At 38.1% G+C, this 24,750-nt stretch overlaps 2 protein-coding genes across 3 annotated transcripts in view; one reads left to right on the top strand and one right to left on the bottom strand.

Annotated features, from left to right (window-relative positions):
- Window positions 1–8,105: 8,105 nt before the first annotated feature.
- On the bottom strand, window positions 8,106–23,912 carry LOC106876004 (protein FAM204A). 2 transcript variants are annotated; one of them, XR_008266517.2, is made up of 9 exons: window positions 23,786–23,912; window positions 23,125–23,204; window positions 19,048–19,135; window positions 18,811–18,919; window positions 17,847–18,045; window positions 15,937–15,993; window positions 13,958–14,007; window positions 12,408–12,568; window positions 8,106–8,244 (listed from the first exon to the last, which is right to left on the bottom strand). XR_008266517.2 is itself a non-coding variant. In XM_014924357.3 (8 exons), exons 2-8 carry the CDS (start codon window positions 23,161–23,163, stop codon window positions 12,526–12,528), a joined length of 585 nt encoding a protein of 194 aa, XP_014779843.1. In that variant the 5' UTR covers window positions 23,164–23,204; window positions 23,786–23,912; the 3' UTR covers window positions 11,005–12,525. The 2 variants fall into 2 exon arrangements, 1 of the variants encoding a protein (XP_014779843.1); XM_014924357.3 differs by lacking the exon at window positions 8,106–8,244 and having other exon boundaries at window positions 11,005–12,568.
- LOC106876007 (WD repeat-containing protein 54) overlaps window positions 23,433–24,750 on the top strand; it is a 25,066-nt gene continuing 23,748 nt past the window's right edge. The window contains exon 1 of the mRNA XM_089340981.1: window positions 23,433–23,964. Within this exon, the coding sequence (XP_089197107.1) occupies window positions 23,725–23,964 (240 nt within the window). The 5' untranslated portion in view covers window positions 23,433–23,724. The remainder of the gene's footprint in view (window positions 23,965–24,750) is intronic.

The following is a 24,750-nucleotide window of genomic DNA, read 5'->3' as shown; positions in this document are numbered from 1 at the left end:
TACAAGTCTATCGATAGACTTATATATATATATATATATATAGCAATCCCCAGGAATGAGTTTTAATATTTGATCATTAATATGGTTGACAGTTTTATTCTTCGGGGCCAGAATAGCCCTTTGGCTAATCCAATCCATATTCTGATAATTTGCTTGGAGATCTGGGAACACTGCATCCGTGAGATGAGAAGGTGTATTAACAATGGTACAAAGTGAATCGATGGCAACATTACCCTTTTCATCGCAGGGAGTTTTGTCTTCACCAAGTGCAAGGAGGGTGTTAGAAAATTCTGCTGATGCTATGTCACCTCGCATATGAGCACGCATGTTAGTGCTAAGTTTGAGAGTCTTCCCCAGGGGCCACACACATACTGTATCAGTTGTAGTCCCTTTGGGATTAACTGGCAGTGTTTGCCTGAAATCCCCTGAAAGAAGAAGTGTTATGCCTCCCATGGGAGCCGTAGAGTCTTTGATGTCTCTAAGAGATGTATCTAGCACCTCTGTGGGCCATTGTATATTCATCCCAAACGATAAGCTTGCATCGTCTGAACACTTCTGCCTGATCGGAGCTGTTATTGATGTTGCAAATTGGTGTGTCCGTCTTCGTTAAGTCAAGCTGGAGCTTGAAAGTGGAGTGAGCTGTCCTGCCGCCTGGCAACAAAGTAGCCGCAATTCTAGATGATGCCACAGCTAAGGCAATGCCTTGTGTTCACCTAATGTCAGCCAGTATTAATTTTGTGAGAAAAGTTTTGCCAGTTCCCGCAGGAGCGTCGAGGAAAAAAATCCCCCCAGCTTTTTCCCAGACCAAATTAATATCGGAATTGTAAGCGAACTTCTGTTTTGGAAGGAGCTTTGGCTCATTCTCCACTATGTAGTGGGCAAGCTCATCAACATTATAACATGTTTCATGCAGCAAATCCGAAGACAGTGTGTTTGCGCCTTCCCGGTTTGCTGAAGGTAGGCCACACACTACCAACGCCCTCCTGCCCATATTGAGAACAGTATCTTCGATTTCAAGCAGCGCTCTGTTGTAAATGAGGTGACTGTACTCGACGTCGATTGATGGATTTAGCAAGTGAACCTGATGCAGGAAATCTTCAGACATGTAATTTTTGTAGGTCAGCCATAAAGAGGCGGGATCACCCAAGTCGCACCATAGGAGTAGAATAGCGAAAAGCGATCTTAGTATTTTAGGGGATTTTAACAAAATGCCCTCCGCCATAGTGGCGCCCCATTGTGAATCGTCCTCCAAAAGTCCACGCCTGAAGCAGGCTTCGCAGAAAGTGTCACATAATTCACCATCAACAGTTCTTATGTCTCGAAAGCTTTGTGGGCCGAAAACGTCATGAAGGAGAAGGCGAAGGTAAAAACACTCATGCTGGTTGGGAGGCACAGTGTACACTCTCCCTAGACAACTGTTAAACTTGACACCGGGATGTCTTTGAACATCCTGACCTGACTTCCTATGTACCCAAGTGTTCTTTGACCACACATAGTAGGACGGGACCTGTCAGCACTGGCGACTGAGGTGACTTCTCTTTTTCGGTGGCATTGAATGTCCAAAAGAAAGGGTGAAAGTACAGAGAAATTGTCTTAGAAAGTATGCGTAAAATTGAAGGGGGAAAAGGTGACAAGAAGGCAAATAAATAAATAAACTGACAGGTATTAGTATGTATGTGTGTATTTGTATGTATGTATTAGTGTGTATTTTGTGTGTATATATATATATATATATATATATAATGATAGTAAGTAAATGTGTTTTAAAAAGGATTTTTAAAAACCTCACAGTTTGTAGGGAAAAGCAAATGTGTTTTAAGTTCTCTCCCTTAATTATATTATAGATATACATGACATTATGGTTGGATGCCCTTCCTAAGGCCAACTACTTTACAGCATGTACTGGGTGATTTGTTTTTCTCATGGCACCAGCACTAGAGAGGTCACCATGCAGCTTGCAATACTAAGAACCCCAAATTGTGAGGGGGAATTTTATGCCAGGAGAATAAGAGGTAGAGAGGAGTAAGGTATGAAAAGGAGCTACATCTACTTATGTTTTGGAAGAGACGGTCAATGGGGGGAGCTAGAAAGTGATATAAGAGGGGATGGAGTGTCAGAGTGTGTCTTCGGGGTACAAGTGGGGTAGGAATGAGTGATACACACACACACACTGGCTTATTGTAGAAGCTTGTATAAATTTTAATTATTCAGCTCTCATACATTTATTATTAACTGAGTTTCATTTACAACTGTAACGGAAGTTTTGGTTAATGTGATCTCAAATTCCATAGCCTCCTCTGATAAAAATAAATTAATATATATTATCCCTGAAACACATTAACAAATATATAAAACTACTTTAATTCCAGTTAAATAAAACATTCCATAACAATGGTAGGCTTCATCTGTCGCTTGGTTTAATGTCACCACTTTCACCTTAGACATCTTTAACAAAGTCAGTTCTGTAGCTTGTATTCCAAACGCTGGAGATGATCTTAGGAACTGCAATTCTGCCATTAAGTAATTCATTAAAAATGATAAAGCGTAATAGATAATTGCTTCAAATGTTGACACAAGGCCCGCTATTTTAGAGGTAGGGTGTTAGTCTATTCCATCGAATCAAGTACTTGACTGGTATTTTATTTTATGAACCCCTCAAAAAAATGAAAGGCAAAGTTGACCAAGGCAGCATTTGAACTAAGAATGCAAATAGTCAAAAGAAAGGGGTTAAGCGTTGTTGGCTTGCTCTCTGATGATTCTGCTAGTCTACTGATTTAAGAATAATAATCCTTTCTACTATAGGCACAAGGCCTGAAATTTTGGGGTCGATTACATCGACTCCAGTGTTTCACTGGTACTTAATTTATCTTCCCTGAAAGGATGAAAAGCAAAGTTGATCTCGGTGGAAATTGAACTCAGAACGTAGTGGCAGATGAAATACCGCTAAGCATTTCACCCCACGTACTAACAATTCTGTCAGCCTGCTGCCTTACCATGATTTAAGAATACTAATAAAAGAAATATGTGTCAAAAAAATCAAACAGAAAACTAAATGTAATACAAGAACAGTACAAAAAGAAATCAAACTTTTAAAGTAGTGCACTAGCCAACTGGTGCAGCATGCTTTTGATTGCAGTGCTGCATGTGTAGTTTTGACCTACAGTCTAATTTGGCCATGTCACTTAGTCACTAATCTACATAGACTAGAGTGAAAGTATATTTAGTGCATTTGACAATTTGTTACAATTAGTGTAAAATTCTGATATAAATTAGGAAAACCCTTTAACAGGGATTTTTCTAATGTTACGGCAGGCCTATAGGGAGGATTATTAGAATCATACACAATGTTATAAGTTGTACCTGGCAAGACAAGGTCCCAGATATGGAGGTCCTCTCTTGAGCTGATCTGCCAAGCATTTGCACTCTGCTGAGGAGAGCATAAGTCAGGTGGGCAGGACACTTTGCTCGAATGCCTAACATGTGACTCCCCAAGAGACTGTTGTACAGTGAACTGGTGGAAGGCAAACGCATGCAAAGAGGACAGAAAAAGCACTCCAAGAATACACTCAAAGTTTCACTGAAGAGCTTTGAGATTTAACCCTTTAGCGAGCTTTTAGCCCACTAATTTAATATAATGTTTGTGCATCCTTTGATAGCTGTTGGAATTAATCCAGTGAGGAAACACAACAACTTATATTAGTTTTTGGAGACTTCATGTACATGGAGTAGTTATTCCAATCCAGGATGAGCATTTTTACACAGCTTGTATATTAACATTCAACAGAATAGAATGGAAGTTGAATAAGAAAAGGTTTTTTGTCTTGCTGCCTTCCTTTACTGGTATAGAGGATTTAGCAAAATTCAAATCAATGCAGGGTTGTCTAGTAGCAGGAACAGAGATGGAGAAGTAGTTAGCTGCAGGCCACGTGGGAAAGGAAAAGAGGATTTTCTTTGGCTGTGCGCATCTTTTTATATCTATCTAACAAGTGCCACCTGGTTGTTACCGATGTGACAGAGGAGATGACTCTCATTAAAACCTGACGGCACTGGATGCCTACAACCCCCAACACCTGAGAAACACAAGCAGAAGACTGCCCTGACTAGTGAAATTGCATCAACAAAGGTGCCACCTCCTAGGAACAGAACAGGATTGCAGGGACACAAAGAAAACACTAACTGCACAAATTCACAGCCATCTCCTTGCCTTCATTCCTAACAGACCACCAACTTGCAGCAGAGCCTTCTAAACATGCATCAGACAGATTTATAATTCAAAGGATGTATCCAAGAAGAACAGTCAAATTAACTTCCAAAATACTCTTGCTTTTCGTAAGACTAGTTCTCAGACAGATTCAAAGGAGACTCTGAAGAGTGAAGGCATATCATTGATGAAGTTACGAATAGAAATGAAAGGACTCTGATTGTTCAATCAACACATTAAACAAACCATTGGATAATTAGTTGGTAAAACAAAGAAGTAGTATTGAACCAGTGAGTATGTTTTAAATTTTTATTGGCACAATAACCCTCCCTAGACACAAGATTCTATTGTAGTTATCCTGAAAGATTAAGAATACCAATCTTACATTAAGAAAGAACTTAATACACTAGAATGTAAAAAAAATAATAAATGCACCCTTTTTTTAAAGCCTAACCAGACTCATGGGCCCAGTTTCCATGGCGTATGTGTTCCCCAGCTGGACGGGACGCCAGTCCATTGCAGCGTTACTCATTTTTGCCAGCTGAGTGGACTGGAGCAACGTGAAATGAAGTGTTTTGCTCAAGAACACAACGCGTCGCCCAGTCCAGGAATCGAAACCACAATCTTACGATTATGATGCTGACACCCTAACCACTAAGCCACGCGCCTCCACACTAGAATGTAGAGTATATTTTTTTTATTAATAATGAATATCCTGCATTAGTACTCTCATACTAACTGTATGGGTATTTGTTGGTTGGTATTAAGTTTAGTTGTGTGTTGTCCTTAAATAAACCAAATTTTATCAAAGTAAATCACAATATTAACAAAGTTGCATCATAGTTTACCAGTGGCACAATGTTGTCTGCTAGAACCAAATGTAGCTGAAATTAAATTATTAAAAAAGAATTTTGTTTCATGTGACAGGTGGGAATAATGCTGGTCCATCCTAGTTGAAACTTTCTTTTTAATTTGGGGCTGTGCTTTAGCCAAAGAAAACTCGTTGAAGTAAGGGCTTGTTGCTTGTGCTTCCAAAGAACACCACTCTCTCTGATTTGTTTGGTATCCAGTGAATTTGTCTACAATTCATCTACAACCACACACACACGCACACATACATACAACCACACAGAGATAAATTGTTGTAGGCAAATTCACCTAGAACTGATTTATTCAAATGCATTGTGCTTATGTAACTACAAAAGTGTGGGAACTCCTGGAGCGCTAAAGAACATTCTCTAATATAGGGTGATATTCTGGCAAGTTGATTTGTTAATAATTAGGGCATGTTGCCTGACTGAGCCTAATAATTTAAATTGTCAGGTTATGTTTTCACCATAATTTCATGCATTTGAATCAAACTCAAACCCCATGGTGGTGAAGCAAACTTTCTTTACCACACAGCTGTCTGCACCAAATATTGATTTCCAACAAAGGCTTTGCACAATAAACCTTGGTTTATCAATGCGTTGCATAATGCGTTTGACATGCTATTAGCTGCACTGGTATTAGCATATGATTTATTAATGCATGATATTTGAATGTAATAAATAAAATTTGCAAATAAATATCACACATGAATTGATAGAATGCAACCTATTGTAATGGTTGACTGATCTTGAATGACTTGCTGGAATATAAGGTTTCATAATTAAATTTCTGCAAATCTATCCAACCCATTTTAGTAAAGTGGAGATGTGTATGTCTGTGTGTTTGTGTTCGTGAGTGTGTAAGTGTCTGTGTGTGTATTTTGTGGACCTGGGAAAAAGTTTTTATGTGGTTAACTAGTAATGATAAATGGAGGCTGCTATATTAGTATTAGTATTTCTTTTACTACTTTGTTAAATAGGGTAAGGTCATGACCTGATCTTTTTTCTTTTTGTCTTTTCAGGTCTTCCAAGACTGATTGGAGGAAAGGAGGTGATCCCTTAAACTCCTAGCCTACCTCAAATGCTTACAAATACTTGCAGGCATGGCTGTGTGGTAAGAAGCATGCTTCCCAAACACATGGTTCCAGGTTCAGTCTTACTGCATGGCACCTTGGGGCAAGTGTCTTCTGCTAAAGCTTTGGGCCAACCAAAGTTTTGTGAGTGGATTTGGTAGACAGAAACTGAAAGAAGCTTGTTGTATGTGTGCATACATGTGCGTGTGTGTGTGTTTGTTCCTCCCACAGCTGCTTGACAAATAATATTGTTTTTTTTTTATATCCCTGTAACTCAGCAGTTTAGCAAAAAAGGCTGATAAAGTAAGCATCAGACTGGTGTGAATTTGTTCATCTAAACACTTCAAGGCATAGCATCGGCAAAGCGCAGGAGTAGCTGTGTGGTAAGAAGCTTGCTTCTTAACCACATGGTTCCGGGTTCAGTCCCACAGCATAGCACCTTGGACATGTGTCTTCTACAATAGTCTCAGGCCAACCAAAGCCTTGTGAGTGGATTTGGTAGATGGAAACTGAAAGAAGCCCGTCATATGTGTGTGCATGTGAGTATGTCTTTGTTCCCCACCACTGCTTGACAACTGGTGTTGGTTTGTTTACATCCTCATAACTTAGCAGTTCAGCAAAGAGACATGTAAGTACTATGCTTGAAAAAAAGAAAATTATTGGTGTTGATTCATTCGTGCGTATTTGTGTATCTATGCATGCATGCATACATACATATATATATATATATATGTATTGTTGCTATTATGCTAAACTGTCATATGTCCAAATGCGTTTCATCATCATCGTTTAACGTCCACTTTCCATGCTAGCATGAGTTGGACGATTTGAGTGAGGACTGCAAACCGGATGGCTGCACCAGGCTCCAATCTGATCTGGCAGAGTTTCTACAGCTGGATGCCCTTCCTAATACCAACCACTCCAAGAGTGTAGTGGGTGCTTTTACGTGCCACCAGCACTAGGGCCAGTAAGGCAGTACTGGCAACGGCCACGCACAAGTAGTGTTTTTTATGTGCCACCTGCAAAGGAGTGAGTCCAATGGCACTGGAAACAACCTCACTCGAATGTTTATTCACGTGCCAGTAAGGCGATGCTGGTAACGATCATGTGCGAATGGTGCATTTTTTTTCGAGTGTGGGTCTGGAGACTTATGAATTTTTACAAATTTTTTTTGATTCTAACTTCTGCATAATGGAATTGATACAATTATGCAAAAAAAAAAAAAAAAAAATTTTAATTCCTCCCCCACACACATTTTTTTTTCAAGTCATAGTTTTAAAATACAGAGTCTGAATCTACCATTTGTTTTTCTTTATAATTTCCAAATTATTTTTAAAATCAAAATTGTGTAAATATGTGTGCCAGAAGCAGTAGTTAAAAATTAAGGAAATAAATTTTTGGGAAATCTCTTATTATGAGTGACTTTTATTTCATTATTCTGTCTTCTGAAACTTATATATATACATGTATAAATGCATACAGAAACATAAATATATACAAACATACATTTTTACAGTGTTATATATTTATAAATATTTTGGCATATCTACACAATTGTGCCCCAAAGATTTGCTTCTTCATAACCTTGAGAAAATTAAATACCTTTTAATGAAATTTTCTACAAATATGCTTCAGATCGTGAAGATTCCAATTAAATTGGAATTCATTGTGAAAACCATTTGTCCCTAAAGGAGTTTTAGAAAATTCACACCATTAGGCTTTGTTGTGTATGTGTGTGTATATATATATATACTAGCAGAAGTGCCCGGCGTTGCTTGGGAGTGAATTGCTTCAAAGTACTGTTAATGATTCTACTCAATTATGATTATTGAGGCAAAGATTGATATAAGTTAACTCCCAACCAATCGATTTGCAACTGGATAGAAAGCCCTGCAAAGAGCATTGCAACACTCTAAGAAGTGGATAACAACAGAATGTGAGGTGGCCCTGAAAAGGCTGTGTTATCGTTCTCACAATTGTAACAATTTGGTAGGTCGTCCTGGAAGGGTGTGTAAAACGTTTGCAGGTGAATACGGTGTGTTCCTTTTCTACCAACGGCAGTGGACAAAACTTCATGCTCTGTGAAAACAGAACAGATGCCCTATGGAGGAAAGAGGGGGATGAATCATGGGTAAGTAAATACGGGTAAGTTTGAAAATATACAACAATAGCATCTACTCACCATATGCAAGACCGGCAAGAGTGTAGTGGTGCTGAATAGATGAATCGCCAACACCTCTGTCATGGAGATGTTGTGTAAAATGACCTGTTACTTTTGAATATTTTGTATTTGATGTAAAATGTAATGGTGTAAAATATAATGGTGAGAGAGAGGATGTATGTATTTAGTTTTATTGACTTTTGAAGTTTTGTTATTTGATGTAAATTGTAATGGCGTGTAAGAGATAGTTACTTCATGCACGAAGGAGTGTTATAACAGCGTGCGTGCTCCCCAGAAGGTCTTTTGTCAGCATCGATGACAATGGTGAAGTTTGGTGAAGGGGCTGTTTGCAAGGCGTATTTGAAACTGCGAATATAGCTGTTGTGCTCATGAAGCATGTTTTGCAGACTGAGTAGAACGTCCCTGACAAAAGTGTCAGCGTCAGTGTTTGCAGGTGGTGGAATAATGCCGAACCGCACATCAAGTTGCTTACTGTAGTTGGAAATGAAGTAAATTTGGAGGAACGAAGGCTTGCAATTTTGTAGTGGCTGGAACGACCCAATAAGATGGTACACCTATCCCTGGACCTTGAAAGTAGGCATCCAACCACTGTCTGTGACAACGTTAGCCCCGAAAGAAGTCATCTGAAATGCACAATTGTAATTTCTGATGACTTGAAGGAATTTTGAAGACCTTGAGGTAGAAGCAGCAAGTAGTTCCTTCAAAGGCTGTGGCGGTTCTAGAAGAGGGAGCAAGCTGACCAGCCCACTTTTTAGCATTGCAGAATTGGCAATTGAAGTACATTTCCCTTATATTTATGTCAGCGCGGAAGGAGTAATTAAAGTTTGGCTCATACTTGAAAGCCTGTAGGTGCCAGTAATGGCTGTTGGTACTCTGCAACATAGAACGTAGCTGGTGTTGGTCATGGGAAGGTCTCGCAGCAGTAGCAGAAGGCACATTTGCAATGATAATGAACCGTCCATCTGCATCTTTAGAAGCTATGGAAGTAGTCATAGCCACAGCGTTCCTAGGAAGGCAAGTCATCCGTTGTTGCAAACGTTCGGAAGGCCTGGAAGCAGCAGTAGCCGCAGCGTTTCTAGCCAGTCGAGTGGCCCTTTGTTCCTGGCCCTCTGAATCCCTGGCAGCAGCAGCGCAGCGTTTCTAATCAGGCGAGTCGCCCTTTGTTCCGGGCCTTCAGTAGCCCTGGAAGCAGTATCGTATGAAGCCATGTTGGCTAAGCGTACGGTGCGCTGTTGGAAACTTTCTGCAGCCTGGCATTGCACTGCATGTAAAGCGCTCTGTGAAAGTGTAAAAGCAGTTTGGTCGGAGGACTCACTTGCTTTAATCACCTTTAGCGCCATTGCTGACGAGGTATGGCAACTGAGGCGACTTCTCTTTTTCGGTGGCATTGAATGTCCGAAAGAAAGGGTGAAAGTACAGAGAAATTGTCTTGGAAAGTATGCGTAAAATTGAAGGGGGAAAAGTTGATAAGGAACGGCAAATAAATAAACTGACAGGTATTAGTATGTATGTATTAGTGTGTATTCTGTGTGTGTGTGTATATATATATATATATATATATATATATATATATATATATATATATATATATATATATATATATATATATATATGGTAGTAAGTAAATGTGTTTTAAAAAACATTTTCAAGAAACTCACAGTTTCTAGGGAATAAGTGTTTGACTGTCGATCGTATTTGGAAAAGAGTGACAAGTAATGTATGTGTTTATCTGTATGTATGGGTGTATTTGTACGCATATATGTATGAGTGTGTATATTATATGGTAGTAAGTAAATGTGTGAAAAAAGATTTTCCAAAAACTCAGTTTGTAGGGAATAAAAGTTTGTCGATCGCATTTGAAAAAGATGTGTCACTATTTTTTGGTTTTGCTGTTGTTATCCTGGTGAAGGACGGTGTTAGAAATGGGAAGGGAATTTACAATTTACACCAATTATAATGAGGTCATATGTAACCATAGTTACATATCTATTTAAAGGGGGAAAGGGTGATAAGGAACGGCAAAGAAATAAAGAAAGTGACAGGTATTTGTATGTATGTGTGTATTTGTATGTATGTATTAGTGTATATTCTGTGTATATATATATCATCATCATCATCGTTTAACATCCGCTTTCCATGCTAGCATGGGTTGGACGATTTGACTGAGGACTGGTGAAACCGGATGGCAACACCAGGCTCCAATCTAATTTGGCAGAGTTTCTACAGCTGGATGCCCTTCCTAACGCCAACCACTCAGAGAGTGTAGTGGGTGCTTTTATGTGTCACCCGCACGAAAACGGCCACGCTCGAAATGGTGTCTTTTATGTGTCACCCGCACAAGCCAGTCCAGGGGCACTGGCAACGATCTCACTCTAAAATCCTACGGGAGCCAGTCAGGCGGTACTGGCAACGGCCACGCTCAAAATGGTGCATCTCATGTGCCACCCGCACAAGAGCCAGTCCAGGGGCACTGGCAACGATCTTACTTGGCTTGCCGGGTCTTCTCACGCACAGCACATTTCCAAAGGTCTCGGTCAGTATATATATATATATATATATATTGTAGTAAGTAAATGTGTTTTAAAAAGGTTTTCAAAAACCTCACAGTTCGTAGCCTAGACCAGAGGTTTTCAAACTGTGGTCCACGGACGACAGGGGGTCTGCAAGGACAGCAAATACTTTTTATGGGCAATTTGATTTTATATATGTTTTTTTAATCGAAATCTTTTAATTGACAATAAACGTATTTGTTAAATACTGTTAAATAAATAAATGTAAAAATATATGTTATTTTAAGCAAATATTTATGTATAAATTTCATAAGCGTTTATAAGGGGGTCCCTAAGGTAAAGCCTGAAATATAAAGGGGTCCGCAAGTCAAAAAGTTTGAAAACCCCTGGCCTAGACAACCGATGTATTAACATGACTGAGATGTATGTGAAATGCCTGCAAGATCTTTGCTTTGCAATGTTGGTTTTTTTTACTTCCTCATTATTATTTTATATCTGTTTCCCATTCAAGTAAAAATTGGATGGTTTGACAGGATCTGATGAGCCAAAGAACTATGTTTTGCTCCAACGTCTCAGTAGCTTTATGACCTTCCTAACACCAACCACTCTACAGTGTATATGGGCAGGCGTGTAGCTAGGGTGGGGAAAACAGGGCACATGCCTTGGGTGCCACTTTGAGGGGGGCATAATTTTCGCCAAGATCATTTTCTAATTAAGCCATTAAAAAAAATTTTTTTAATATTTTCAGGCATGGTTTGTTATAATTATCACCATCCACGCTACTAGATAGAATAGATATTTTTACCTGAGCTCACAAAATGCATGCACTGACCCACTTTTTGGTGAGGGAGGGGGGGAGTGCAATTTTGATGCTAGCCCTGGGTGCCATTTACCCCAAATATTCCCCAGTATATGGGTACATGTTTTCCTGACATCAGCATTATATGAAGTGTCTTACTCCAGGCAACATTCTCTCAACCTTGTGTCGCCTCTACTTGATTCACAGAGTGCACCAGGAAACTTTTTTCATGGCACCAGTGCTAGTGAGGTTACCATGTTACTCGCAAGACTCTGGAGATTTGCAAAATGTGAACAACTTACTCAACCGGCCTAAAATAAGACATGGAAGAAAAGTTGTTATTGTGATGCTCAGTGCATCTTATTTGTGACTCTGTCTTCAAAAGGGAAGTTGAAAAAAGAAAAAAAAGGGATTACTGTGAAGTCACTGGATTAATCAAACAACCTGATGAGCATCATGAAGAGACAAAACTGACACGGTATGGGAACATGTTGCTATGTTTTGCTAAAAAAACATCTCGTAAGGAATAATTCCAGAACGAAGTAGGGGAGATGAGAAGAGGGAAAGGATGGAAGATAGCTTCAACATTAGCATAACATGAACTTATAACATGAAATTATAAGAAACGGAAAAGGTGAATTTGTTGATCTTCAGAGTTATCCAAACAGCCTATAATATAAAGTTGATAATGATGATGTTATATAGCTGTTATACAAGGCTTGTAGTTAGATTTTCATGAACACTGAAATAATTTATCATAGGATTATGTTTACATGAAGTCATCTTTCTCCTCATCTCAGCGATAGAAGACATGCCTATTTATGAGTACATTCAGTACTCATAAATCACATTCCATTCTTTAAGATATTCTTGGAATAAAAAACAAAGCAGTCACATATTTCCTTTCATTTCCCAACGTTGTTTGTGTTCAAATCTATAAAAGAAAAGGAAAAAACTCAAATTACATACATATTGACATGAATAAAACAAAAAAATAAACACTTGTGTTTTAGGAGGGTCATTATGCCAATAACACATGCCCTGGTTAAATATCACTTATTTATTTTTAGACAATCAATCAAATATTTAATCAACACACCAATCAATCATTTGTTTAATGTGTTGGTTAAACAAACAATTGGTTAGTCTTGTTGGTTAGATGTTTAACCAACTGACTAACAATAAAGAAGTGATATTGCACAAGTGAGTATGTTATTGGTGCAATGACCCTCCCAAGACACAGGATTTGCTTCAAAGTAGGAATTCACATCAAGAATCTTGTAAACCAAATACAAGAATGCATTTCTCCTGCTGTGCCAATGGCTCCACCAGCTCACGGCCTCAGAGAATCACTCAACAATATTAAACAGCTTCCAACAATCTTTCGACAGAAAGTGTGTGGAAGCCCATAGGATGGCTTGTACCAGTAATTCAAAGGCCCAGCTTTGTCACATACTGTTTCAAATGACTCTGCCTGAGAGTATGCAAAGTGTCCACAGGACTGTGTGATACTTAACTACTTATCCTCTAATTCTTTGAACCTGAGGTTAGAAATTCTGACAGAGTTCCATTTGTTTCATTATTTCAGTATCAGAGGTCGACTTTGCCTTTCATCCTTTTGGGGTAGATAAATAAAGTACCAGTTGCGTACTGAGCTCAATCTAATCGACTGGCCCCCTCCCCCAAAATTTCAGGTCTTGTGCCTAGGGTAGAAAAGATTATTTGAGTATCAGTTGAGCACTGGAGTTGAGGTAATCCGCTTACCCACTCCCCCAAAATTGCGGGCCTTGTGCCAAAATCTGAAGCCATTACTCTTTTACTTGTTTCAGTCATCTGACTGTGGCCATGCTGGGGCACCGCCTTTAGTCGAGTAAATCGATCCCAGGACATATTCTTTGTAAGCCTAGTACTTATTCTATCAGTCTCTTTTGCCAAACCGCTAAGTTACAGGGACGTAAACACACCAGCATCGGTTGTCAAGCGATGTTGTGGTGACAAACACAGACACACAAACATATTCACACACACATATATATACATACATACGACGGGCCTCTTTCGGTTTCCGTCAATGACAAATCCACTCACAAAGCTTTGGTCGGCCCGAGGCTATAGTTGAAGACACTTACCCAAGGTGCCACGCAGTGGAAATGAACCTGGAACCATGCGGTTCGTAAGCAAGCTCCTTACCACACAGCCACTCATTCATAAAAAACCAGGCAACTACTGGAGTCAATGGTATCAACTAACCCCTCCCCTCAAAGCTACTAGCTTCATAACTAAATTAAAAACGATTGTATTTCTAATAATGCAAAATTCTTACCCCCAGTGTAGCTTCTTCTTTTTCTTAGCTTTGACAGTCATTTCCTCAGCCTAAAAACATAGAAATGACAAAAAATTTGACTTTACAAAAATGTTGATTTCTGAGATACAAAATCTTATAAATTTGAAATCTGAAATCGAAATCGAACCGAATCCAACGACTGGCACCTATGCCAGCCTCTCCTTCATTGGACACTAAACTTGGCTTGCGAAGACCTGTTGGGGCAAGTGAAATTGAAATCGTAATTGAACCATATTCGATGACTGGCACCTGCTCCAGAGAAGCACTAACAGCACTGTCTGAGCGTGTTCATTGCCAGAGCAGCTGTTTGGCTTCTGTGCTAGTGGCCCGTAAATAGCACCATTTAAGCATAATCGTTACCAGCGTTGCCTTCTAGCACTTGTGCTGGTGGCATGTTAGAAAATCTTTTGAGCTAGGTTGTTACCAGTGCCGCTGAACTGGCTCCTGTGCAGGTGGCATGTAAAAAACACCTTTTAGAGCATAGCTGTTGCCAGTACCGTGTGACTGGCCCTCGTGCCGGTGACATGTAAAAGCACTCACTACACTCTCAGAGTGGTTGGCGTTAGGAAGGGCATCCAGCTGTAGAAACTCTGCCAGATCAGATTGGAGCCTGGTGCAGCCTTCTGGCTTGCCAGTCTTCAGTCAAATCGTCCAACTCATGCTAGCATGGAAAGCGGAAGTTAAACGATGATGATGATGAAAACAGAAATGGGCATCTATGTCATTAATGCTATTTCTAAAGACATTTGTTTCTTCTCTTGTAATTCTCAAAAGGTACAAAAAAACATTTTCCAACAGGTAACTGAAATTCCCTTGCAGTACAATACTAAGAGCACTTTGTGATGACATTGAATTCTTATCGTAATACAAGATTTCAGAATACACAGGGAAGACAGAAATGAGGTGATGTGACGCTCATGCTTTGCTCAATTGCATAAGGAAATTTAAAAAAAAAAGATGAAATCACAACAACTGGGAATAAGAACTAAGTGGGTAGACTTGATTCATTAACATTCCCTTCTCTAGTTTCTTCTCTCTTCTGGGGAATATTGATTTTTAACAAAGATTCAAAGACTTGACAAATTTTGTGGGGAAGGAATAAAGTCAGTGATACAGAGTCAGTTCATAGCAGGGATATGACACTTTATTGATAATGGTGCCACGTAAAAAGCACCTGTGCCAGCACCATGTATATTAAGAATACTAAGAAATTGAAAATAAGTAAATAGAAGAGTCTACATTATTTACATTTGACAGATATTTGTCCTCATCTTGTTTGTTGTTAACGCAATGTTTCGGCTGATATACCCTCCAGCCTTCATCAGGTGTCTTGGGGAAATTTTGAACCTGGGTTCTCATTCCTAAGGTATTTTTCGATGATGTTGTTATTATTATTATTATTATTATTATTCAGGTCACTGCCTGGAATCAAACTCGGAATTTTGGGGTTAGTAGCCCGCGCTCTTAACCACTACGCCATAGGCCCACGGGCTACTAACCCCAAGATTCCAAGTTCGATTTCAGGTAGTGACCTGAGCAGCAGCAGCAGCAGCAACAACAAGAACCCAGGTTCGAAATTTCCCCAAGACACCTGATGAAGGTTGGAAGGTATATCAGCTGAAACATTGTGTTAACAACAAACAAGATGAGGACAAATATCCGTCAAATGTAAATAATGTACATAGAGCGTGGCCATTGCCAGTACTGCCGGACTGGCCCTCGTGCCGGTGGCATGTAAAAGCACCCACTACACTCTCGGAGTGGTTGGCGTTAGGAAGGGCATCCAGCTGTAGAAACTCTGCCAGATCAGATTGGAGCCTGGTGCAGCCATCCGCTTCGCCAGTCCCCAGTCAAATCGTCCAACCCATGCTAGCATGGAAAGCGGACGTTAAATGATGATGATGATGATGATGAATTCCTCATCTCTTAAATATAGAACTATAGAAGAGTCTAATTACCTTTTTCCGTTTTAAGTATTCCCGGGCATCAAAAGAACCTGTAATTTTTACAGCAAACTGCAAAGGAAAAAAGAATAGTAAGATTAGATCATGATTTGTAAACACATTTGGTTTCCTTTACATAAGTGGTTCTTAACCATTTTTTACTTATGGACCATTTGCTTCCAATTTTACTCAAGTGGATCCTCAGAATAATTCAATGTTTAAAAAATTTGTCTTATATTTTTACAATTAAATATTATGAAGAGTTGTATAAAAATTTGTTAGCTGTTGCCAGTACTGCCTGACTGGCCTTCATGCCGGTGACATGTAAAAGCACCCACCACACTCTCGAGGTGGTTGGCGTTAGGAAGCGCATCCAGCTGTAGAAACTCTGCCAGATCAGATTGGAGCCTGGTGTAGCCATCTGGTTCGCCAGTCCTCAGTCAAATCGTTCAACCCATGCTAGCATGGAAAGTGGACGTTAAACGATGATGATGATATTTTGTGTATTCATCATTATCATTGTTTAACATCCGCTCTCCATGCTGGCATGGGTTGGATGGTTTGACTGAGGATTGGCAAGCCAGGTGACTGCACCAGACTCCAATATGTTCTGGCAAGGTTTCTACAGCTGGATGCTCTTTCTTACGTGCCCCCAGCATGGGGGCTAGTCAGGCGGCACTGGCATCGACCATGCTTGAATGGTGATTTTTTATGTGCCACCAGCATGGGAACCAGTCAGAACCAATTTATTACTTATAAATTTTAACAATAAAAAAAAAAAAAATTTAAACGGACCCCCAAGGGTCGAATGGACCCTGGTTAAGAACCACTGATTTACATGGAATTAAAGGGACTAAAAAAAAAAAACATAGAGACAATGTTACAGGTTAAAATTTATATTAGTAATTTACTCTTTTACTTGTTTCCGTCATTTGACTGCGGCCATGCTGGAGCACCACCTTTAGTCAAGCAAATCAACCCCAGAACTTATTGTTTGTAAGCCTAGTATTTATTCTATCGGTCTCTTTTTGCCGAATCGCTAAGTTACGGGGATGTAAACACACCACCATCGGTTGTTAAGCGATGTTGGGGGGACAAACACAGACACACAAACATATACACACACATACATACATATATATATATATATATATATATATGATGGGCTTCTTTTTAGTTTCTGTCTGCCAAATCCACTCACAAGGCTTTGGTCGGCCCAAGGCTATAGTAGAAGACACCTGCCCAAGGTGCCACGCAGTGGGAATGAACCCGGAACCGTGTAGTTGGTAAGCAAGCTACTTACCACACAGCCACTCTTGCACCTATAATTTGATTACAATTGCATAGTTAAGAGGTTCACTTTGCAACCATGTGATTCTGGGTTCAATCCCAGCACACAGATTTTGTAGCAAGTGACTTGTTCAATAATTTCAGGACAATCAAAGCCTTGAGTAAAATTCTATAGATTACAACTAAAGACACCCATCAGAAGTGTGTGTGTGTGTGTGTGTGTGTGTGTGTGCATGCAATGTATGTATATGAAGGTATGCCAAAACTGATGTGTTGAACAAAAATACCTTGTGGTATTTTAAACCTAGTTGACTTTACCTTTCGTCTTCCTCCCAGCTCAATAAAATTATTGGAATCGGTATAATTCCTTAAAAACCCGAAGATCAGTGAAAGAATAACAGAATAGCAAGTAAGTGGTTGTAGATAGCCACGGTTATAGATCATATGATTAAAAGCAAAAATGTGAAATAATGCACGTTGCACATATTGTGAGTTGCTTATAAAAGGTGCCAACAGCTGAAGTAGATGGAAGAGCTTAGAAAAGATAATTTCTCAAAATAAAAGAATGTTAAATATTTGTACCAGTGATCAAATAACATTGAATTAAAACATCAAAGGAAGTCTAAGATAATTACCTCCCTTTTTGCTAATTTGTCACTAAGCGTTTCTGCTGTTTCAAAGTCTCCACTTGCTATAGCTTCATTAATTTGCTTCTCCAAACCAGATTTAGGAGCTGATGAGGAAACAGGGTTGTATTGTAAATGACTGTTCACATCAAGATATTGTTTTAAATCATTCCATTCATGCTCACAGTCAGCATCGTCAGAGTTTGATCTGGGGAAAAAAAAAAATTGAAACAAATAAAATACAGATACAATTATGAGTGAAAGGAGAGAACATTTGACTCTGTTTTCGAGTATATGACATCAAGCTTCCATCCAGAGAATATGAAAACTTCAGGAATATCAGTTGAAGAGGTCAGCAGATAAGTTAGTTGTATGCCAATGGTTCATAACCCATCATCTATAGTGTATTGTATCTCAAACAAAACTATTTTATTCTCAATGTTTCAGTTCACCTAGATTGAAACAATCACCTACAGGAAGGAATAGAATCACTGAATAAGTCATTTCTGCATTAGCTTCAATTTTCTCTGAGAAAATTACTGGGATTTATTTCACATCTGCTTTATATTTGAGTAGAAGCAATGGATCAACTAGAAATAAACACAGTCTAGTTTTTTTGAAGGTCCAATGTTTTGATTAAGTGGCAACCATGGTTTTCTTTTACCTCAAGTCTACTTGGTTGAAGAAATTTTGAGATAATCTTCAAAAAAATTTCATGAACCCACAAGGAAAATTCATGTTGGGGGGACAAACAGACACACAAACATAGACACACACACATACACATATGTATATACACGACAGGCTTCTTTCAGTTTCCATCTACCAAATCCACTCACAAGCTTTGGTCGGCCTGAGGCTATAGTAGAAGACACTTGGCCAAGATGCCACGCAGTGGGAATGAACCCGGAACCATGTGGTTGGTAAGCAAGCTACTTACCACACAGCCAGAAAAATTATTAAGTAAACTTACGTTTTACAGTTTTTAATTTCTTCATTATCAGTTGAAGGTTTTACTTCAAGAGAATTTACATTTTTCTGAGAAGTAATGGAGGAATCCAGGAGCTTTTTACTTCCATCCTCTAAATTAAAGAAAAAAAATAATAATAAATAAATAAATAAAATAAAAGTTTGAAAACAAAACATAAAAAGAAGCTAAAAATGTTTTGAAAACTATTTCACTGATCAAATTTGAAAAGCAGTACTTCACCTTTCTTGTCAACTTCTGAAGTTTTGACATTTGATTTTGAATGTTTATTCAATAAACCATCTGTTTTCTTTTCCAGCCTTTTAAATTTCTGGGAATGATAAGGAATTTCAATTATGACTTTGTGATGTCTATTACCATAAACAAAACAATAAAAAATAAAGAAAAGATGTACCAAAAAAACATTTAATCAAAAAAAATTAAAATCTTCAGCATGATAACAAAGACCATCAAGTTATTTAGATCTTTTACAAGACAGACATATCTTATAAATAAGGTGGTGCCCCAGTATGGCCACAATCTAATGACTGAAAGAAATAAAAGATACTTCTTCTATTGGCTATTTCAAATTCGTTTCAGGAGTGAGGTAAGTGCACAACACCAATGAGCAGCAAAAACTGCAAAATATTGATATCTGTCATCCTTGATCATTTCCAGGGCAACTTTTTTCGCCTAACTTTCAAGTATATAGTGTTTTTTAACATATCCTCAGAGGGACCTCCCTTAGATGAAATACTGCATATGTATGCATATATATATATATATATATATATATATATATATATATAAATTTAATAATGAGGGTAGAAATCAATATTAATCAATTGAAACCAGTGGCCTTGCATATTTAAAAAAATCCGAAGATTAAAATTATATTACATACAAAATTAAGAGGAACGACCACCAAAAGTGGACTCCTATATGCTAGAAATAGATGCCAAATCACCTAACCATGAAGAGTATGTTCTCAAGAAAAGCATGTTCTTGAGAACATACTCTTCGTGGTTAGGTGTTTTGGCATCTATTTCTAGCATATAGGAGTCCACTTTTGGTGGTCATTCCTCTTAATTTTGTATGTAATATATATATATATATATATATATATATATATATATACAGCTGCAATCGTGCTGAAGCATCACTGTGATTTTGCACTTTTTCCACATCTTTGTTGTTTAGCTAATTTCTTCTGGGTAGTGGGATTTCATACTACCACTCCTGCATGTGGTTTCCCCACCCCTTTGCTTGTTGGCCCATCTGGTGCATGAGGGGATCTGACACTGCTGCTCTCATCTGTACTTCAGGCTGGCATGTTGGTTCAATGTTATCATCAACAGGAGAATGACCAGGTACTAACCCTTCCATAATTTTCCATATATAGATTATAACATATCTCTTTGCTCCAGGGAATAAAGCCGTAGTTTTTTTTCAGCCTCTCCCTGTAATTCACCTGTTGCACTGTTACAATCTTTTTAGTGTAGTAGCATTGGATTGCTTCAAGCTCCGCTGTTAGTTTGGCACTATGTGGTGACCATAGTTAAGAGCAGTAGCCCAGGTGGTTGGGAACAAAGGTCCTCCAAAGGACCAACATGGTTTTTTGTCTTGAAGGACCTTAGTATCCACCCTGCCAACTGTCTGCATTCTGGTAATGTGTATATGAAATAATGCATCATTACACACATTGATCCTCAACTCTTACTGTCTATGACTCAGGGATTGCAATGCTTTTAGGTCTTGTATATGCAGGCTGTAGTGCATTTGTGAGCTGATTGCACAGTGTTTGAAATTTTCCAGCATCAACCTACATGTTGTTTTCCTCAACCTGCTTGTCTATTGACTTGTAATCTTGCGGCATCGTCACGGCTCTTTATTGTCATAATTTTGTATCATGGGCATAACCACTCATAATTTGTGTTTCCTTAAAGAGACCACCACTGCCTGCAACTGACTTTTATCTTGTAGGAAATAATGTAGCCACTCTCCCAGTTTATCAGCTATGCCAATGTCTGGCAGTGTGTGGTATATCATATCATGGTCTACCTTATCAAAGCCTTTGTGAAGTCAAGATATATCACTTGGACATTTGAATGTCAAACAACTGCTTCAAAACTCAGTTAAAGTGCCATAAGAGCTGTGTGAGATATTCAAATAGTGGTATTGCAACACACCCTGACATCCAAGACTGCATCATCATCATCAACATCATCATCACCATCATCGTTTAACGTCCGCTTTCCATGCTAGCATGGGTTGGACGATTTGACTGAGGACTGGTGAAACTGGATGGCAACACCAGCCTCCAATCTGATTTGGCAGAGTTTCTACAGCTGGATGCCCTTCCTAACGTCAACCACTCAGAGAGTGTAGTGAGTGCTTTTACATGTCACCCGCAAGAAGGCCAGTCAGGCGGTACTGGCAATGGCCATGCTCAAAATGGTATATTTTATGTGCCACCTGCACAAGAGCCAGTCCAGGGGCACTGGCAACGATCTCGCTCGAAAATCCTACGAAGGCCAGTCAGGCGGTACTGGCAACGGCCTGACTGGCCTTTACAATGGTTTCTACCATTCTGAGTTGGCTGGTTACACACTACCTCTATTTGACTCACTTATCTCTCCAGGGTTAGTCACTCACAGGGATAATAAGATTACTCAGGAAGGTGTAATCTCCAGTGACTGGTGTAGTAGCATTATAGTCAGCTACTACAAAGGTAAGGGAGATGCCTTAGATAGATGTAATTATAAAGGCATCAAATTGCTAGCCCAGGAGATGAAACTTACAGAGAGAGAGTTATAACCCAATTAACTGGGAACATAATTAGACCAGATGAAATGCAGTTTGGCTTTGTCATGGGAAGAAGCACTACAGAAGCTATTTTCACAGTCAGGCAAGTGTTTGGCATTAGGAAGGGCTTCCAGCTGTAGAAACCAAGCCAATTAGACTGAAACCTGGTCCAGCTCTCCAGCTTGCCAAATCTGGTAAACTCTCCAATCTATGCCAGTACAGAAAACAGATATTATATGATGATTACGAAGTTGATGATGATATCTCCCCTTCATCACTTATGGTACACACCACCCACTCCACTAGGGTCTGCATTAACCATTACATCCACTCTTCTCCAGAATTCTCTCCCTGTCTATATTAAGAGCAACCATATTGACATCATGCTTCCTGGGGCCTGTGAAGGGCCTGGGTCCAGCCTCTTCCACCAGATTAAACCATTATATATGAATTATTATATTATAAGATAAATGAACTGATTTCAAATGAACTTCACATCCCTAATGCCAAATCTACATTTGTATAATAGACATTTTATTTTTATTTAAAGTTAAGATTAGTACAGGTTATAAAACAGTAGTTTCTTTATTCGTTGAAGATATCTTTAGTTTCATTGAATTTTTTTTTTTAAACCTTGGCTAATCGACCATAAAAATTTGGCATAACTTCATATATATATATACCCCACTGGTACTGATTTCGTTTCTTCATAACTTTCTGAAAAATGGATATTTTTTCAAATACGTTTCTGATAGATTATGATCATAAGGAAATTAGGGAAAAAAATTTCAGAGGCGTATGTGTATGTGGGATTTCGGACAATTCAACACCCATGATTTGGTTTCTGTAACTTTCTGAAAAATGGATATTTTAAAATAGAATTTTCTACAAATACGTTTCAGATGATGTAGAGTATGAATCTGATGTGGAAAAACAAAGTTGGAGGTGGGGGGGGGGGTCGGATAATCTACACACCTCGATTTATTTTCTTTCTACAGATTTTGATGGGGTGTGAATTTTCTGTCCCCACCCAAACGAAAAAGAAAAAAGAAACTAAAAAAAAGGAAAATTTTCATATTAAATTTTGATATAATAATCTACACCATCTGAAAAATATTTGTGAAATATATTATTAAAAAATAAAATATGCGTTTGTCAGAAAGTTATAAAGAAACAAAGTCAGGAGTTTATATATCTACAGTTCTAATGGCTAGGAAAGGAATGCCATCTTTCTATAGTTAATACATTTCATATTTCATGATGAATTCATTTTATCATAAATTATGTGAAAATACATCCCATTATTCGGGACACTAAGAAATAATTAAGTGAAAACCTACCTCGTATCTGTTTAATATTAAAATGTTTTGCTTACGATCGGCAAAAATTTAAACTTAAAACCAGTCCACAAAAATGCATCTTAGAATTTATTAATACTTTCAAAGTAATTTATAACTGATGATTTATTTTAAAAAAAGGTTTAATGAAGTGAATAAAAAAGCATTTGACAAATACCTCCCACAGGTCGGTGCGAACACTTGCTGGTTTCTCCATCTTATAATTCAGAGCAACTTTTAATTTTAACCGCTTATGTACTGCAAAATAAAACAAAATATTTCAGCCTTAATATCATTTAATTTTAAAATCATAACGAGATATTTAAATTTTAAATTCATAGCAAGACATTCGGTTAAAATATCTATATCTCTGTTAATTAAATTTGATGCTAAGAAAATAATAATAATGGAACTCATAAATTAATTTCTATTTTGCAAGTAATGTGTCGCTTGTGTAGTTGCAGTTGGGTCATATGCACTGTTAACAACAACAACAACAACAATCGCTCTTGTGATGTGTCTGCAATCAACTTTGTGTAATCTTTATTACTGATATTCCCTGTTGCAGAATATTAATTAATGCATTGATTGTGTCAAATTGCCGAGGTACTACATAACTACATTCAGTGCTATATACATACATATAAATATATATATATATATATTTATATATATTGAAACAATAAGAAGAAACAGTGGAAGTTGTGTGAAGACGTTGGTTAGGAATGTTCCAGGTTTTCATTAGAGATCTGTGAGCTTTTCTAATCGTTTTGCCAACATGAGTACCGAACTATACAAGAAAGAAAAGTCTCTGAAATCTAAGCACAGTGCTTCTTTACTTAGTAATAACTTGACTGTACAAGTGCTTCTGTCCGAAAGCTCTGTTCGTTATGGAATCGTACACAAAACTCTGGTTGACATCGTGACAGCTTCTCTTGACGGCTCCATGGTAACGAGCAAGCAAATTTATTTCAAGGATCCATCGGTGCCAGGTAGCTCTATGCAGACTGTCATGCAGGTAAAAAAATCCCTTGTACCCTTATTTATTTATTAACAAGTTGAAAAGAAACATTAAAAAAAAAAAAATGAATGAATGAATGAATGAATGGATGTATGTATTGTGTGTGTATGTATGTATGTATTGTGTATTGTGTATGTATGTATGTATGTGTGTATATGTATGTAAATGTATTTGTATGTATATGTTTGTATGTGTGTACGTGCGCGTGCATGATGTAGAGAATGTATGTTAAATGCATACCATTATAGACTGCAATGTTATTTGTACACCTTTGTGAAATTAAAAGAATTGTATGTAATATAAATTCCCTTAAAGTATTCCTATTTCATGACCAGGATGACATGGGAATTTGTATTTATATTTAGAATTTGGTACCTCTTGATATATTCTCAATCACTTTGCATTCTACTTCGTTTTATTAGCGTTTGTTATTTCTAATCCAACTCCAGTTCACACTCATTCATTACGCAATGAAGCCTTAGTTTATCATATATATATAATGTGTGTGTGTGTGTGCTTTTGAATATTACAACCAAGAATTATTTATTTTAGACTATCTACTAGCTAACACAATATCGATCCATGGCTCCAATTATGGAAACATTCCCCCCTCCCTACCTCCCACCGTTTTTACCAAAATTCTTTTGTTTATAATTCTTTGTTATAATAAATGCCACTTAGAAAAGATACCTATTTTATGTTCAGTTGTAGATCGTATACATTTAGATTGCTTTCTAATGTCGAAACACACCCTTTCTCTCCTGTAATAGCGATCAGTAATTT

Source organism: Octopus bimaculoides, chromosome 2 (assembly GCF_046866305.1).
Source record: "Octopus bimaculoides isolate indiv1 chromosome 2, ASM4686630v1, whole genome shotgun sequence".
Classification (NCBI taxonomy): domain Eukaryota; kingdom Metazoa; phylum Mollusca; class Cephalopoda; order Octopoda; family Octopodidae; genus Octopus; species Octopus bimaculoides.
Note: the sequence above shows the minus strand (reverse complement) of the source record. Positions and strands in the feature narration are given on the sequence as shown.

Bases quoted from the DNA above. Each gene is read 5' to 3' on its own strand.
- LOC106876004 (XM_014924357.3), bottom strand. From the start codon at position 23,163: ATGGAGAAACCAGCAAGTGTTCGCACCGACCTGTGGGAG. The intron at 18,046-18,810 runs GTAAGTTTACTT...TTTTTTCCCCAG, and splicing joins GAAATTAAAAACTGTAAAAC to ATCAAACTCTGACGATGCTG. The intron at 12,569-13,957 runs GTAAGAATTTTG...TTTCTTTTATAG, and splicing joins AAGAAGAAGCTACACTGGGG to ATTTGAACACAAACAACGTT.